Source organism: Rhinolophus ferrumequinum, chromosome 23 (assembly GCF_004115265.2).
Source record: "Rhinolophus ferrumequinum isolate MPI-CBG mRhiFer1 chromosome 23, mRhiFer1_v1.p, whole genome shotgun sequence".
NCBI classification, from domain to species: domain Eukaryota; kingdom Metazoa; phylum Chordata; class Mammalia; order Chiroptera; family Rhinolophidae; genus Rhinolophus; species Rhinolophus ferrumequinum.
Window position 1 is genome coordinate 407215 of NC_046306.1, and position 14242 is coordinate 421456.

The 14242-nt window shown below is 59.5% G+C and overlaps 1 protein-coding gene across 13 annotated transcripts in view; it reads right to left on the reverse strand.

The window, feature by feature from the left end:
• RTEL1 (regulator of telomere elongation helicase 1) overlaps positions 1-14195 on the reverse strand; it is a 33090-nt gene extending 18895 nt beyond the window's left edge. For 5 of the 13 annotated variants that reach the window (XM_033095514.1, XM_033095517.1, XM_033095513.1 and 2 more), the window contains exons 1-10: positions 13985-14194; positions 10733-10957; positions 9646-9841; positions 9244-9337; positions 8744-8825; positions 8483-8543; positions 5190-5265; positions 4510-4594; positions 2367-2432; positions 1701-1851 (exon numbers count right to left, since the gene is read on the reverse strand). In XM_033095514.1, the coding sequence (XP_032951405.1) occupies positions 1701-1851; positions 2367-2432; positions 4510-4594; positions 5190-5265; positions 8483-8543; positions 8744-8825; positions 9244-9337; positions 9646-9841; positions 10733-10957; positions 13985-14083 (1135 nt within the window). In that variant the 5' untranslated portion in view covers positions 14084-14194. Of the gene's footprint in view, positions 1-1700; positions 1852-2366; positions 2433-4509; positions 4595-5189; positions 5266-8482; positions 8544-8743; positions 8826-9243; positions 9338-9645; positions 9842-10732; positions 10958-11051; positions 11191-11385; positions 11650-11697; positions 11922-13984 lie in introns of those variants that run through there. The other 8 variants (XM_033095518.1, XM_033095515.1, XM_033095523.1 and 5 more) reach the window with 7 other exon arrangements.
• Positions 14196-14242: the final 47 nt, after the last annotated feature.

Sequence of the window (14242 nt, forward strand, 5' to 3'; positions counted from 1 at the left end):
ATGGGAGGGGATCATCAGGCTGGGCCCTAAATGCAAGCACAGGGTCCTTTGAGGAGGGAGGGAGGGAGGTCAGAGGAGATGGGACAATGAGCAGAGGTCGCAGTGATGTGTGGCCGGAGGAGGCTGGGCAAGGCCAAAACGGCTTCTCCCGAGACCGGCCAGAAGGCGGCGGCCCTGCTCCTGGGAACTGTAAGGTCATAAGGCTGAGGCTTCCAGCCTGAGTCTGTGGTGACCTGTCACAGCAAGCGCTGGACCCAGCGTACGGTGCTACATCAGATCCAAAGCAGAAAGCACAAGACCCACTGGTGTTTGTTAGTAAGCCAGGTAGTAAAGAGATGTGTACAACTGTAAAACAATGCCACTCTTCTAATTGTTTAAAATAATTATTTTTCAAGAAAAACATCATTTATGTTAGTATGTTATAGACTGGATTGTATCCTCCAAAAAGATTTGTTCACATCCAAATCCGACAGCTGTGAATGGGACCTTATCTGGAAACAGGGTCTCTGTACATGTGACCAAATAAAGATGGGGTCACAGTGACTAGGGTGGGCCCCAAAGCAAAGAGTGGGGTCCTTCTAAGAAGAGACACACAGGGGTACCGTGTGAAGGAGTAGAGTCTGGAGTGATGCAGCCACAAGCCAAGGACTGCCAGCAGCTGCCAGGAGCCTGGAGGGGCCTGGAGCAGACAGACGCCAGTCCCCCTACCCAGAGGACGTTTCTGTTGTTTGAAACCTCTCGGTACTTGATACTCTGTTACAGCAGCCGGAAACTAACGTAACTAACGTAACTATAATAGCTCATTGCTTAAATGAGTAAGTAAATACATCTTTACACTGTTTCAGTTTCCATTGTAATACAGTAACTATCGATAGATGCAACTCACAGAAACCAAGTTCAGTAAGTTTTAAGAATGTAAAAGGTACTGAAACGAAAATGTTTGAAAACTTCGGTGCTAAACCAACAAATGCCACTTACAAATGCTCTCTCTTCCAATGCAGATGTGTGAGCGACTCAGAGGAGAACTGCAGATGTGCTCGTGACTCGCCCTGGGTGAGAGGGGCAAAGAGGGGGCCTCCCGGGGGCCGTGCTCCTTCCGAAGGCTGTTCGCGTTTGTGATCAAAACAGGAACGAGGACCCTGAGATTGTTCACGCCTGTGCCCCATGCCCAAGGGAAGGACGCAGCAGAACATCTGAAGACATACATCACGCGACGCACGAACACCAAAAACACCGGGAGCAACTAAGTGCTGGAAAAATGCCCAGCAGCGTGGCCTGGCTGAGCACATCTACGTTCCTCGCCAGCCCGACAAAGGCCACGGAAACCACGTGGATGGACCAGCCGTGTGCACCCCACCTTCCCACACACACCGTGACTACCGCTGCCTATGAGCATAGCGGGGGGATACACGTGGACAATCCTCGTAGGTCATGAGAAAATGTCTCCATGGGTCACACATCTGTTTTCACTTTTACACAGAAGAGGGAAAGTATATAGCAGTGGGGAAAGGATGGAAAGGCCTTCAGGAAATGCCAGAATGGTTGGGTGGTACCCACCCCATCCCCAGCCTGTGAGGCCGAGAAGCCTCTTGAAGAAGCTGGCATTGTCCCCTAGTGCCAGCATGAAAGGCCCCGGGGCCTCCTCAGCCTCCAGGCCCCGAGACCCCGTGGTGCCATCTTGTTTCCTGCTGGAAACTCACCTGAGCTGGCGTCGGCGCCAAACGCCGGGCCGGGCTCGCCCTGCTGGGCCGCCTTGGCCTGCTCCTCCAGAACGTGGTCCACAGCGTCCAGTCCGGAAGCCACGTCGTGCGGGGTCAGGTCAAAGGACGCCGACTCCTCGCACATCTTCTCCTGAGAGCCCACACACACCGCGTCATGGGGGATCGGGGCTCAGGGGGCCGGGGTGGAGAAGGTAAAGAGCCCACTCCCACCCCACGGCCTCTGAGGCCAGGGCACAACTGGGTCCCAAGACAGCTGCCCCCGAGGCCAGTGCTTGAAAACCATTTTACTTGCGCCACCAACATTTCCTAATTGGAAAACTACCCATTAAAATCTAGACTCCTGGCTGTGGTCCCGGTCACATCAGCCCCTTGGGCCCACCGTCCCTCATGGCGACCAGAGGGGGCTGAGGGCGGCGCCACCGACTCAGGACAGCCAGTTCTCGCAGAGACGAGCAGGGCCGCTCCAGCAGCCTTCCCCTAGCACCCTGGTCAAGGCTGGTGATGCCGGGAACCAGGGCCCCGACAGAGGCCACACAGAGAGGTGGGGCACGGCGTGCAGGTGACAGGCAGGGCAGCGCCTTTCGCAGACTGGCTTGGTCCCAACAGCTGGGGCCACAGGGGCCGGGAGGCCACCCAGACACTCACCACGTTGTGAGCTTCATCAAAGATCACCACCGTCCCCTTCAGCTCGATGTTGTGTGCCCGGCGACTCTATAGCAAGGGAGATGGAAGCAGGGTTGGCACCGGGTAGGGAAGTCACTGCCCCTCACAGGCCCTCGTTAGCCAGGCAGAGAGGGGAGACCAAGGCACGCCGCAGGCAGGGAGGCCCACATGGCCGGGGAAAAGGCTCCTTCCTGTCGACTGCCACCTAGCACTGAGCTGGACACACTCACGCAGCATGAGGGAGTGGCCCGTGACTCCTGGCCGAGGACACTACGCAGCCACAGGGTGAGGCCAGACCAGCACCCTCAGCCTGATGCTCACTTGGGGAGGTTTCCAAACCCCGAGTGTGAGGGAAGTGATCTGGGTGGGGGCTGGCATCCATCTCTTTTCGTCAACCTGAAGTTCAATTTTCATCAAATAAAGTGCCCATTTTAAGTGTGCGGTTGACTTCTGAGACGTGGGCCCCGCGAAGCCACCACCTGAATGGGAGACGACATCCCCGCCGTGCCACCTCAGAGCTGCTTTCCGAGCCGGCGGGGCCGGGGCTGCCTGTGCCCACCATCCTGGCCACAGGCTCCTATGTGAGCGTGTTCCTGAGACCTGGGCCCGTGGCCCTTCCAAGGACATTGCCTGTCAATGGTGAGGGTCCCCCTGGCTTTGGTGACTGTTGCAGCTCTGCCTTGGACGCAGCTTCCTTCCTGGCCGCGACGCAGAGCAGGCCGCCACGTCTGCCCTCCCGCACCCCACATCCTTGTTGACACCACGTAGCTGAGGTCTTGTTAACTTGTGTCATTTGCGGGCTCAAGGTTGTACCATCGGCCTGGCTTTTCCCTGCATTTCCTGAACACTCTCACGCACAGCTGACTGGGCTCTCTTTCCTATGACATGTCTGAACTCCTCCAATGACCAGCTGGGTTCTTTGTTGCATTACAAGAGCACTGGACACACCGGGCACAGCCCTTTGAAGGACTAATGTACCAGGAGCGCCTCTCCCTTCCTATGACTACCTTCCGATTTTCTTCATTTTCCTAACTCTTTCAAAGGAATCTCAGCCTGCCCCAGCCCCCTCACGTCCTCCCTGAGTTGGGGCTTCGTAGCTTTCACACCTCGGTTTATACCAAGCGGGGAGCTTGAAGTGCTGGCTGAGAGTCTCTCTTTTCCAAATACACACGAGGCTGTTCCAGCATCATGTGGGGGAGCAAACACCCTCTGCTTTCACACTGAACTATCTGGCCGAGTCGCCGAAGCCCAGGTGCCCATGCCTGGCCTGGCCTCGCCGTCTACGTATCTGGCCTCTGCAGTGAGTCCTGGGTCAGGAGTGGGGGCTGCCCACCCTGACTGCTTCCTCAAGGCTGTCCTTGACCTGCTCTGAGATCTGCATTTCCGCGAGTTTCTGGAATAAGCTTGTCAGTTGTGACAGGACTGCCCCAGGGCGGGCCCAGGCCCAGGCAGCCAGCTTGAAAGCATGACAGCGGGGTCATGCGGCCACTCAGCAGCCCACTGCTGTGCCCGAGTCGGGCGCCTCAGGAGCCCCTGCGCCCTCTCCCTGGCCCCAGCTGTACCCGTGCTAGCACCACCTCACCCCCACGCTCACTTCCCCACGGCCCTTAGGCCCTACCGGCTGCTGTGCTGATTCTTGCTGTCCACCCCCCACTGGAAGCAGCCTCCACCCACTACCCTGGTTCTGCTCACTGCTGCCTCTCCACCCAGGGCTGTGCCCAGCACCGCAGCTGTCAACACGAGCCCCGGGCAGGGACACGCCCACAGGTTATCATGACAGAAGTATCAGCTGCTGAACACATGCAGCGTGATGCTCTACGTGAAAATAGGAAGCCGTGTACACGAAGACATGTACACATGTATCCTAAAGGCCAAGCCTGAGGACGCTCCCTGGGCTGCCTCAGGGTCCGACTAGAAAGACAGAAGCTGAGCTGCTCAAATGGCCAGCCTTCGGCCCAGGCTGGACACCGAGCCCTAACCAGTGAGGGAGGTGGCCTTCCCACGTGTGCCTGCTGTCCCAAGCAAGGGTCTGATCCCAGGCCCTAAACCAGCAAAGGCTCTGACGGCCCCTCATAAGCCCGCGCACCCCGCCATCAGTGGGCAGCAGCACGGGCTGAGGCCTCACCTTGGCGTCCAGCAGGTAGTTGTACGGCATGAAGACGATGTCAGCCTGCTGCCTCAGCTTCCGGGAAAGGTAATACGGGCACAGCCTGGGGGGGCACGGGGAAACACCATGAGCCGCACACGCAGGCCCAGCAGTGCTCCCACGGGCTGAGACGGGGCTGGCAGTCAGGATGTGCAGCCGCGACCCTGGGCTGCAGCCCGGGCGGGCGGGACGCTGTGTCCCGCTGGGCACTGCATGGAGGCTTGCACGGGCCGGAGCCTGGGGCCAGCAGAACAGCCCACTGCACTGCGTTCATACCATGCGTCAGTCCTGTCAGTGCCTCCCCTAGTGAAAACCCACACCACCAAAAACCCCACCTGTTCCTGGGGAGGCCAGTGAGGTCATCAGAAACCAAACGTCTGGCTTGTCACAGCGTGAAGCCCTGAGAGGTCGCCAGCACAAGCCAGAGAGGAGGCGGCCAGTGGGCTAGTGTGCACACACAGCGGCCACCTGGGGGGCTGAGGGTGGGAGGGCGAGGTCCCCTTCCTACGTCCTAGTTCTCAGGACCGCTCAGAATTACTGAACGTGTTGGTTTCACGATTCAAAAAGGAAAAGAGAGGAGGAAAGAAACGTGTGCCTCCACTTGTGGGAGAACCGGCTGGAAGGACGTGGCGGATACAGCCTCGCTGGGAGTGTCTTACTTGTGCCTGTTCCCACTCCTGACCAGGTCCTCGATGTCCATGATGGGGGTGGCCAGCTCCTGCTCCAGGCTCTTCTCTGGGGACACGTGCAGCAGTAAACACGCGCTCTCCTGCCCAGAGTCTCCCAGACCCCAGGGATGCCCAGGACAGAATGGTTCCTACACAGGGCGCAGTGGGTGCAACCACTGGAGACCCTGCCTCGGGGCAGGACTGGGGCACCCAAGCCACGTGGGGACTCACCAGAACCCGTCCTCTGGGTCTCAGGGTCCCCTGGGAATGTGATCCTGAGGAAGCCCTGCTCTGTACCCCAGAAGGTGACCAGTAACCCAAAGCCGAGCACGAATAGGAGATGGATGCTGATGAGGTCCCCAAGGGACCACGGGGATGGGGTAGAGGGTGAGCCCTCAGCCTGTCACTGCTGCCCCTGACAGGCTCAAGGATACAGGGTCTCCCACAAGCCCTGAGCCATCTGTCTAGGCTGCAGTCTGATAGCAGGTCGCTTCCACGCACCCCACTTTCCCACATCTCCCTCTAAAGGAGAGCCAGGTTCCACAGAGCAGGGCAGCAATGAGGGTGGCACTGCCCGCCAGGAACGTGCAGGGACGGCGGAGCTGAGGCACAGCCCACCCAAGGCCTGCCAGCCCCAGGGCCCCTTCCTCAGGGTGGCCCTGGCAGAAAGGGCCTCAGGAAGGGGAACAGGCCCCCAGTGGGCTGGACCAGGGGGTGTCTGCTGAGAAGTACCCGGTTGGCCTCAGGGCAGCCACACGAGCAAACTGGCCCAGGGCTCCCGGCCTCACTGTGGCAGGTACCAGCCCCAGCCCCAGAGGTGCCCCAGAAGCTCCCCAGAGGCAGCAGGCGAGGGGGAGGAGGGAAAGCATCCACTCAGCAGTGCCATAGCAACCGACCAGCCAATCCACATGCTGCAAGGCTGCAAGGGGGGTGGGGGGAACAAGAAGGGCCCCCCACAGCTGCCTGGAGTAGACGCTGCAGGTGGGCTTGTCCCCCAGGACAAATGCCAGGCCGATTCTCGCTCTGTCTCTCCTTCCTCCCACACAAGCCTCCCTCTCTTCTCAGACCCTCCTGGGTCTCTGCCCACCTCTCCCCCCTCCAAGGGCTGGGCAGCTGACGGAGACACCCACTCCCATCCCACAGGAGCGGGGGGGTAGGGGAAGCTGAGACACAGCAAGCACGCTCAGGCTTACAGGGAGCAGAGCCCACCCCCAAGAGCCCTGGCAGCGAGCGCCAGAGAAGGGCAGGTGGGTTGGGGCCTGGGGAGGAGACAGATGGAGGCTGCAGCCAGCAGGCTATCTGGGACAGCCTCTCCTGCTCTGCCACGCAGGGCGTGGGGCAGTGGGGATGGGCTCTGCAGTCCAGGGGCCAACATGCGCCCCTGCTGTGGGCTGAAAGCTCCACCTCAGCGCCACCCCCACCTCCCCTGGCCCCTCCCTGCTCAGGGACCCTCCAAGGGAAGTGTGGGACAGTGCAGGTGAGGGACGCTGCAGGTGAGGGCTGGACCAGCAGAGTGAGTGAGCTGACCCTCAGCAGCTGTGGACAAGAGACTCCAGCAGTTCCCAGAGCTGCTCAAAGGCTCTGGTACATGGTGAGCGGGGCTCCGGCACGCCACCCTCTTTGTCAGGGATGTGGATGGAGAGGTGGCCCTGGTGGGGCAGAGGGGACAACTCCACGGAACATACGGGTGCAATGCTAGGGCCCTGCCAAGGCAGGGCTGAGGGGGGACAAGGCCAAGGGGAAAGCACGCCTTCAGAGGACCCCGAAACCCACAGGCCTCACACACAGAGGAAGCAGAGCGAGGCAATCAGCGGGCTCGGCCTGGGATCAAGACCAGCTACCACAGAAACCAAGGCTGCCCTCGTCCAGAGTCGCTGCAGGCCAGGCGGTGCACAACTCTTCCCACGCGCCCTTCACTGCTGTCTCAAGGGTCCTCGGTGCCACCAGACCAAAAAACAGAGCAAATAAGATGGGGACGAGGAGCGAGTTCCGGGAGCCTGAGTCCTTGCTAGTGGCCGAGCTGTGCGGGAGATGGGACCTGTGCACCCCACTCGCAGCCAGTCACACCCGTGGAGGGTCTGAGCCCACCCTGTGTCTCCAAGGGGCAGGGTACAGGGACCCGAGTGCTGGGAGGTGGGGGACCCCCAGCTTGGGCCTCTGGGAGGACAGTGCTGTCCTAGCCCTCTGCTACCACAGGCCTGGCACACTGGACACGCCAAACCCCAGACAGACAGCGGCCTGCAGACCACCAGTGCTTGAGAACGCTTCAGGGCCCATTCCAACTCTGTGGCAGAGTCTGAGACCCCACCCTGAGTCAGGAAACAGGGAAGCTGACCGCCCGAGCCACAGAGCCCTGACTGCAGATGGGAAAAGTGGAGGCCACACCCCGCAGGCCTCTGCCATCGCCTTTGGCTCCAGATGTCTTGACAGACGCAAGGGGCAGCCCCGCAGGGGAGAAGCCGAGATTAGGGGGTGAAGGCCCCGGGAAAGTCAGCAAGAAGAGAACGGGGTCCCCTTCACAGGGCCACAGCACCTGTGGGCACGTACATCAGGCAGCACCAGGGCAGCTGTCGTCACCTGTGCTCAGCACTGTCACCACCTACGGACGTGGCTGTTCACCCCACAGCACCAAAGGCCGGAGGACCAGCGAGGGCACCAGGAACGCAGAGCCACACCCACGCTCTGAGTTTCGCTGTGACGGTGACGCATCGCAGCGAAAGCACACACCCCAAAATCCACGAACAGAGGACACCCCCCAAAATCCGAGAAGGAAGAAGCGTGCAGAGGAGTCCGGGAGACCAGGCGCGAGCTTCCTGAACCCTCCCCGCTAACTCCCCCAGAACGCTGCACCCCGGGAAGCTCGCCTGAGACCCGGCACCCAGGCTTTTTCTCCTGGGGGCCAGTCACGTGGGCGCCCCTCCCTGGCAGGCACCCAGTTGCAGACTCCTAGAGGGAAGCAGGCACTCAGCACAAACCACGTTGTTTGCAGGCAGTTTAGGCCCAGGGAGCCCCTCCTCCCAGGGGGTGGTGGGGACCCCCGAAATCCACGTTCCCAGATGGGTGACGCAGCCTCAGGCCCACCGTGTGAGCTCTCCACACGCCGTCCCACACAGGTCCCCAGTCAGGAGACGTGCGGGCACCTGCCTCCCCAGCTGAGCCTGCTGCAGCCACACGAGTCCCAAGGTGCGAAAGCCAGCAGGCCGTGGGGCCACCAGGCTCAGCCCTCCCCCGCCACCCTGCTGCATGCTGACTTGCGGCAGGAGCAGCTCCTAGGAGCCCCTTACCTTCAACATTGTTGTAGAAATGACAGGAGTGGCTCGCCACCTTCTTGCGGCACAGGTGGATCTGGGAGAGAAAGGACGCGGTCTCAGCGAGCATGATGGCCGTGGGTCTGCCACCGGCTGTGCTGCCTGAATCCACCGCCTACCCTGGTGGCTCCACCCCAACCAGCCCTTCGCCCGCTGACCCCCAGGGGCACAGCCGGGAGCTGAGCCTGGCAGCACCACAGCAGAACCACAGAATGGGCAGGTGGCCCAGCAGCCCACCTGCAGGTGGTTACTCTCTTGCTTCTTCACCTCGGGGTGGATGCACAGCTGCTCCCGGGAGCCCAGCACGCACACCCTGGGCCTGGGGAGAGAGCCGTGCAGTCCACAGTGCCGTCCAACAGCATGAGCTGTGTGGGGACACACGGGAGCACCGGGAACCGCGGCTCACTCGGGCAGCCAGAGGGAGAGGCCGTGGCCAGAATGTGCCCCAGGCTTGGGAGGGGCTTTCTCTGTGGCATGGCCCAGGGTGAACAAGGAGACATGGCAGATGGGAGGAGACTCGTGGGCGTCCAGTGACCCTGCTGTCTCCGAGCTCCCTCACATGGGGCACACCCACAGCCTGCAAGGAGCTTGGGGTGCGAAGCAAGGCCAGCACGGAGACTCGAGGACAGCTGGCCCCTGCCATGACAGCGTGCCCTTGGGCGCGGTCCAGGCAGAAGACCCTCAACCGAGGCCACCCCCACACAACCCTGAGGCGGGGTGAGCACTGCCTGACCCACCGGTAGGAGGTGTTCCGAAGCTCGCTGATGGCCTGCGTGAGCTGCGAGTGGGTCCTGGAGGCATAAATGACCTTTGGGATGTCCATGGAGCAGGCTGGCCAGGTACAAGGAAGCAGAACAGGTCAGGGCCCCTGAGACAACATCCCACGTGTTGCTAACCCGGGGCCCTCCGCTCACGCCACCCTTCAGATGGCAAAGTGTCCTACCTGACACTTCGTTCCCAGGAGGGGGTTAAGGGGTATTGACAGTGTCCTAATTCGGCCTGGCTTTACAGCCAGGCTGGTAAGAAATGACTAGCAGCTACAACACTGCCCGTTCAGCTCTGCCCCAGGGCCCAGCCCGCGGGCTCCATCCCTTCCGTACCTCCCAGGGAAGGCCAGGAGGGGCTGAAAGGGGCGTCACCTGTGGCGTCTCCATCTGAAGCAGCATTCCCCCAGGACGATAAGGGGCGATGGAGGAAGAGCTCCCCTGGCACCCTCTCAGCGATTTTGTGGGCAGAGATGGCATCGCGGAGGTGCTCCTGCCAGGCCAGCGTGGCACACAGCAGGCACAGGGTCTTCCCTGTACCCGTGGGGCTCTCCAGGATGCCGTTCACTTTCTGAATGGGGCAGACACAGGGTAACAGGGAAGCGGGGTAAGGCGCAGCAGGCCACAGCCCACCTGAGATAAGCCCGCTCAGGCACAGCCCCATTTTCACTCTCAGACCAGAAGCTGTGGGTCAATTTAGCCCTCGTTAGCAAACCATTTGCAGAGCATTTTTCAGCCTAATATAAATAGTAAGATGACTAATTAGGTGCCAAGTCTCAAAACAGGAAATTGTTCTGTGAGCTGGCTGCAGGCTTTCACACTAGTGGATGGAACCAGTGGCCTACAAAGCTCTGCCATGCGAGCCTGAGCAGGAAACCTGGGAGACACGGGGACAGACCTGCAAAGCCTCCCTCCCAGCCCCCGCAGAAATGGGCGCAGGCTTCTTGCAGCAGGACCCCAGCAGCCGTCAGCCCTCAAGCTGGGGGCTTGGGCAGGGTAAGAAGGCACCCTGAGAAACCCCGCAGACAGCAAGCTGCACCCCTCCCACCCTCCTATGCACCCCTGAGGTTTAAAGACCTTCCAGAATGAGGACTGAGTGCCACTGTCCCTCCAGGTGAAATACTGTCTCCAGATCTACAAAGGGCCCACTGCTCCTTGTCACTTGGCCTCAGCTAAAATGCCACCTCCTCAGAGAGGCCGCACAGCTGCTCCCAAACCTGTCTCACCTATGTCTTTTCTTCACAGCACTAATTACCCCTGAGAATGATCTTTTCTTGTTTCCTTATTGTTGCCCTTAACCAACCTAGAACATCGGCCCTATTTATGATGGAATCCCATGTCCAGAAGGGTCCCTTTCACCCAATAGGACCTGGTCAGAGTGACTAGGGCGGTGGAAGAATGTCAGGTCTTTGCTGCAGCTCTGCCCACACGGACCCATCCCCTGGGTACAAACCAGCTTTACCTTCTGCAGACACTCCAGAACCTTGGTCATGTACTCCTCCTGGCATTTGTATGGCTGGAAAGGGAAATCCACTGTCACACCGTTCAGGGTTATCTTGGGCATATTGGCCTGTTCTCGGGAGGGCACAGAGGTTGGCTGAAATGCAGGCTGTGTGGTCTCAGCCACTCCAGATAAGTGATGCCAGCCCTTGGCGTTGGGACATGATGCTGTTCTCCACAGGAACCCCTAGGGCACAGAGATGGGGACAAGACTGTAGCCAGCCTTTCTAGGGTGCCAGGCCACTTCACCCTCTCTGGCATCCCCTCCATGGACATCCTACCACAAGGAGCTCTGGGGGGTCAAGAACTGAGCGTCAGTCCTGCCTTATTCTTCCACGCTACACAACTCCATGCTGCTAGGGGAGCGGCTGCCGGGCTCAGAGACAAAAGGAGCTGACGCCCGGCAGGTCCCCAGTTCCATCAGCAATACTAATTCACTTCCTTCCACCAGAACTTCAGAAACCACATTCTACCAGCATCCCTCCCCAGCCTGGGTCTGTCTGAACCTCCTACCCCTGCATCTCCCAACCCTCTGCTCCCCAACCCCGGAGCTACACGCATCTCTCCCAGGTGAGCAACCAGGTTTACAAACAGATCACGTGTGCCTGCTCTGACCTGGGATGCGATTCCGTGTGGCCCCCAGCAAATCATTCAACGTCTCTAGGCCTCAATTTCGCCTGGACGCCGGGACTAACAGACCATTCACCTAAACACGGAATGACCGTCCTTCCTGCAGGGCCCGGTCACAAAGAAACCACCGCCAAGAGACCGGTTCAGCAATGCGCGGCGGCACCCAGAGCCCATGAGCGCAGGAAAACTGCCGGCCCCAGAATGCAGCGCGGCGAAATCGCCGACGCGCGGGCCCGAGGGCGGCGCGGGGCCTGCCGGGAGCTGTAGTCTCGGAAGCCGCCGCTCGAGTAAAAGTACCAGTTCCAGGGTTTCCGCGACTCACTGCCCACTTGTCTCCACGGGGAGCTTTCCCCGACCGGGGATCACCAGGAATTCATCCCAGTCCTGCCGAGGCACCGCCAGCGCGTCCTCCGCCGTCAGCCGGTTCAGATTTCGCGGGCTTAGGCGCGCATTCGTCACTGAACGTGCTGCACTTCTGCCTCTAGTTCCGGTCCGCGGCGCGGTGCTCCCAGCGGAAACCGTTTCCCAACCGAGGGGTCCGCGTTGCGCGTGCGCTGGATTCCAGGCCCCACCTGCCCCTTTCTTTGATCCTGAGCCCGGGGACAGGCCCCTCCATCGCCCATGGGCAGGAACTTAGGGTCCCGCCGGTCTCCTCCCTCGATGTCATTCATCCCCACCAGGTTCTTCGTTCCACTACCCTTCCCTGGGCCAAGCCACCGCGGTTGCCTGGACAATTGTACGTCCTTTTAATTGGTTTCCCTTCTTTTCTTGCAAAACCCACAACTCTATTTAAGACTCGAGTCTGAGCCGGATCACTCTCCTTAAAACCGTGAATGACCTTGCCATGACCTGAGAACCTCACCAGCTCTTCTCTTTACTGTCCCCTGGATCCAACCACTTTTTCTGGTCAATGTCCCCAACTGGTCAGGGTGGGCCGCTCTGAATCCCCAGCACCCAGCAGCAGCTGGCAGTCAACAGGGGGTCCCAGAAATCTGCACAGCTCTGTGGAGTCAGAGATATTTGTGTAGGTGACCCCAGCATGTTCTAAATACACCGGGAAGAAATTGACGCTGAAGTGATGGCCCACAGCCAGCTGGCAATGCTGATTTCAGAGCTTCTCATGGGCTCATTTAATGTCCAGATGTTTTCCCGCTGATGGAGCATTTATGCCACATGTGTGTCCATGCTAGTGTGTGAGATCATGCTTGGGGAAGCATGTGACATAAGCTGGCACCCACCCTCACCCGCCTGTTCTGGTGAGGGGCCTGTGGAGTGTGTCTTAGACTCTCAGCAGGAAGCTTAGAGAAGATGAGGAGATCTGGCCACACACTGCTGAAATCTCACTAGCCACCGGCTTCAGTACCATCTGTGCAGTCACTGACATGATTGTCCTTCCAACAACCTCTGAGATAAGTTCTTTTATTATCCACATTTTACAGGTGAGGGAGCAAACAAAGCACAGGGTGGGTGGTTAGTAGACTGCCCAAAGCCAGCAGCTAGCAAGTTTCAGAGTCAGGAGTCACCCTCTTCACCTCCACACCCCCCATCTTCTGAGAGCAGCAGTGTTCATCCCCCCAGGAGACCAAGGAAGGGAAGGCCAGCATCCAGATACGTGGCAACCTTCTGGACCAGAGCTGGAGCTGAGGGCCCCAAGACCCTGAGCTGAGGCATGAGCTGCCTGGTCACACATCACATGTAGGGACTTCCCAGCCTCATAAATTATAACACATAAATGTCGTTGTACTGAACCTAGCCCTGAGAGATGAGAGGGAAGGGAAACTGAGGCTGGCCATAGCAAGTCCCACACGACAGGCACAGGAATCTTGACCAAGCCAATAACTGGAATTGAGCATGTGCTCTGGTAGGTTTGTGGGCCTCCCACAGTGGACACAACACCATGTGGACCACTGGACAGATGTTAGCCAGCCACACACTCGCCATCATGTGTGCACATCAAGGTGTGGTTATGTACATACCTGCTGGCCCTCTACCAGGCAACTCTGACCTTAGGTTTGCCCGTCTTTCACCTTTCTGAGCCCACCTCATCTCTCTGCAGGTCCCGAGGTTTCCCAGAGTTTTATTCCTGGCCCTGGGATTGAATCCCTTGTGGAGCAAGCATTTCTCTCGGCCTTGGTGGCTCTGTCCCCAAAATGGGAATGACTCTTCACCTGTCTGACTTCCTAATCAAAGTGAGGAGAGGCCTCACTGCAGGCTCCACTGACCCACTGTCTCTGCCAGGCTCTCTCTGTGGGAATCCACCAGAACCCTGAGCCCAGAGGAGGAGGGGAGGCAGAGCGCCCACCCACTCACTCACCAATGTGTACACCTGTCCTCCGTCACCTGGGGACGTCACTGTCATCTTACCCTGAGAAATGGAGGCCCAGAGAGTTCAGCAAGTGGCTGTCAGAGCTGGGCTTGGAACCCGCCTCTACCTTCAAAGCCCTTGTCCTAGGCCCTTGGGCACCACCCCTACTTTGCTTCTTCTCTGCCTCAGAATCTGCTCGCCCTTCAGGATGCCTCTCAGAGGGCTTCCAGACCAGCCCCCACCCCACCGTCCATGACACACTTTCCCCTCAGCACAGACCTGGCCACACAGAAGGTGCCTCCCAGCCTCCAGCTGCCTCAGTGAAGCAATCTCCGACCCCACCCTCACGTTGAAGCCATCCCCTCCAGCTGGGCCCATCCTGGGGAACAGGGGCTGTCTCCATCATCACCCCTCAGTCTGCACAAAGCCAAGTTAAGGGAGCGGCAGGTCGTCGCGGTGAGCGGTGGGAGGATGGGCATCTCGTTGCAGTACTCCGCCTGCGTCCCAGGCTGCTCTCCCCTCCCCCTCCGTCACCGG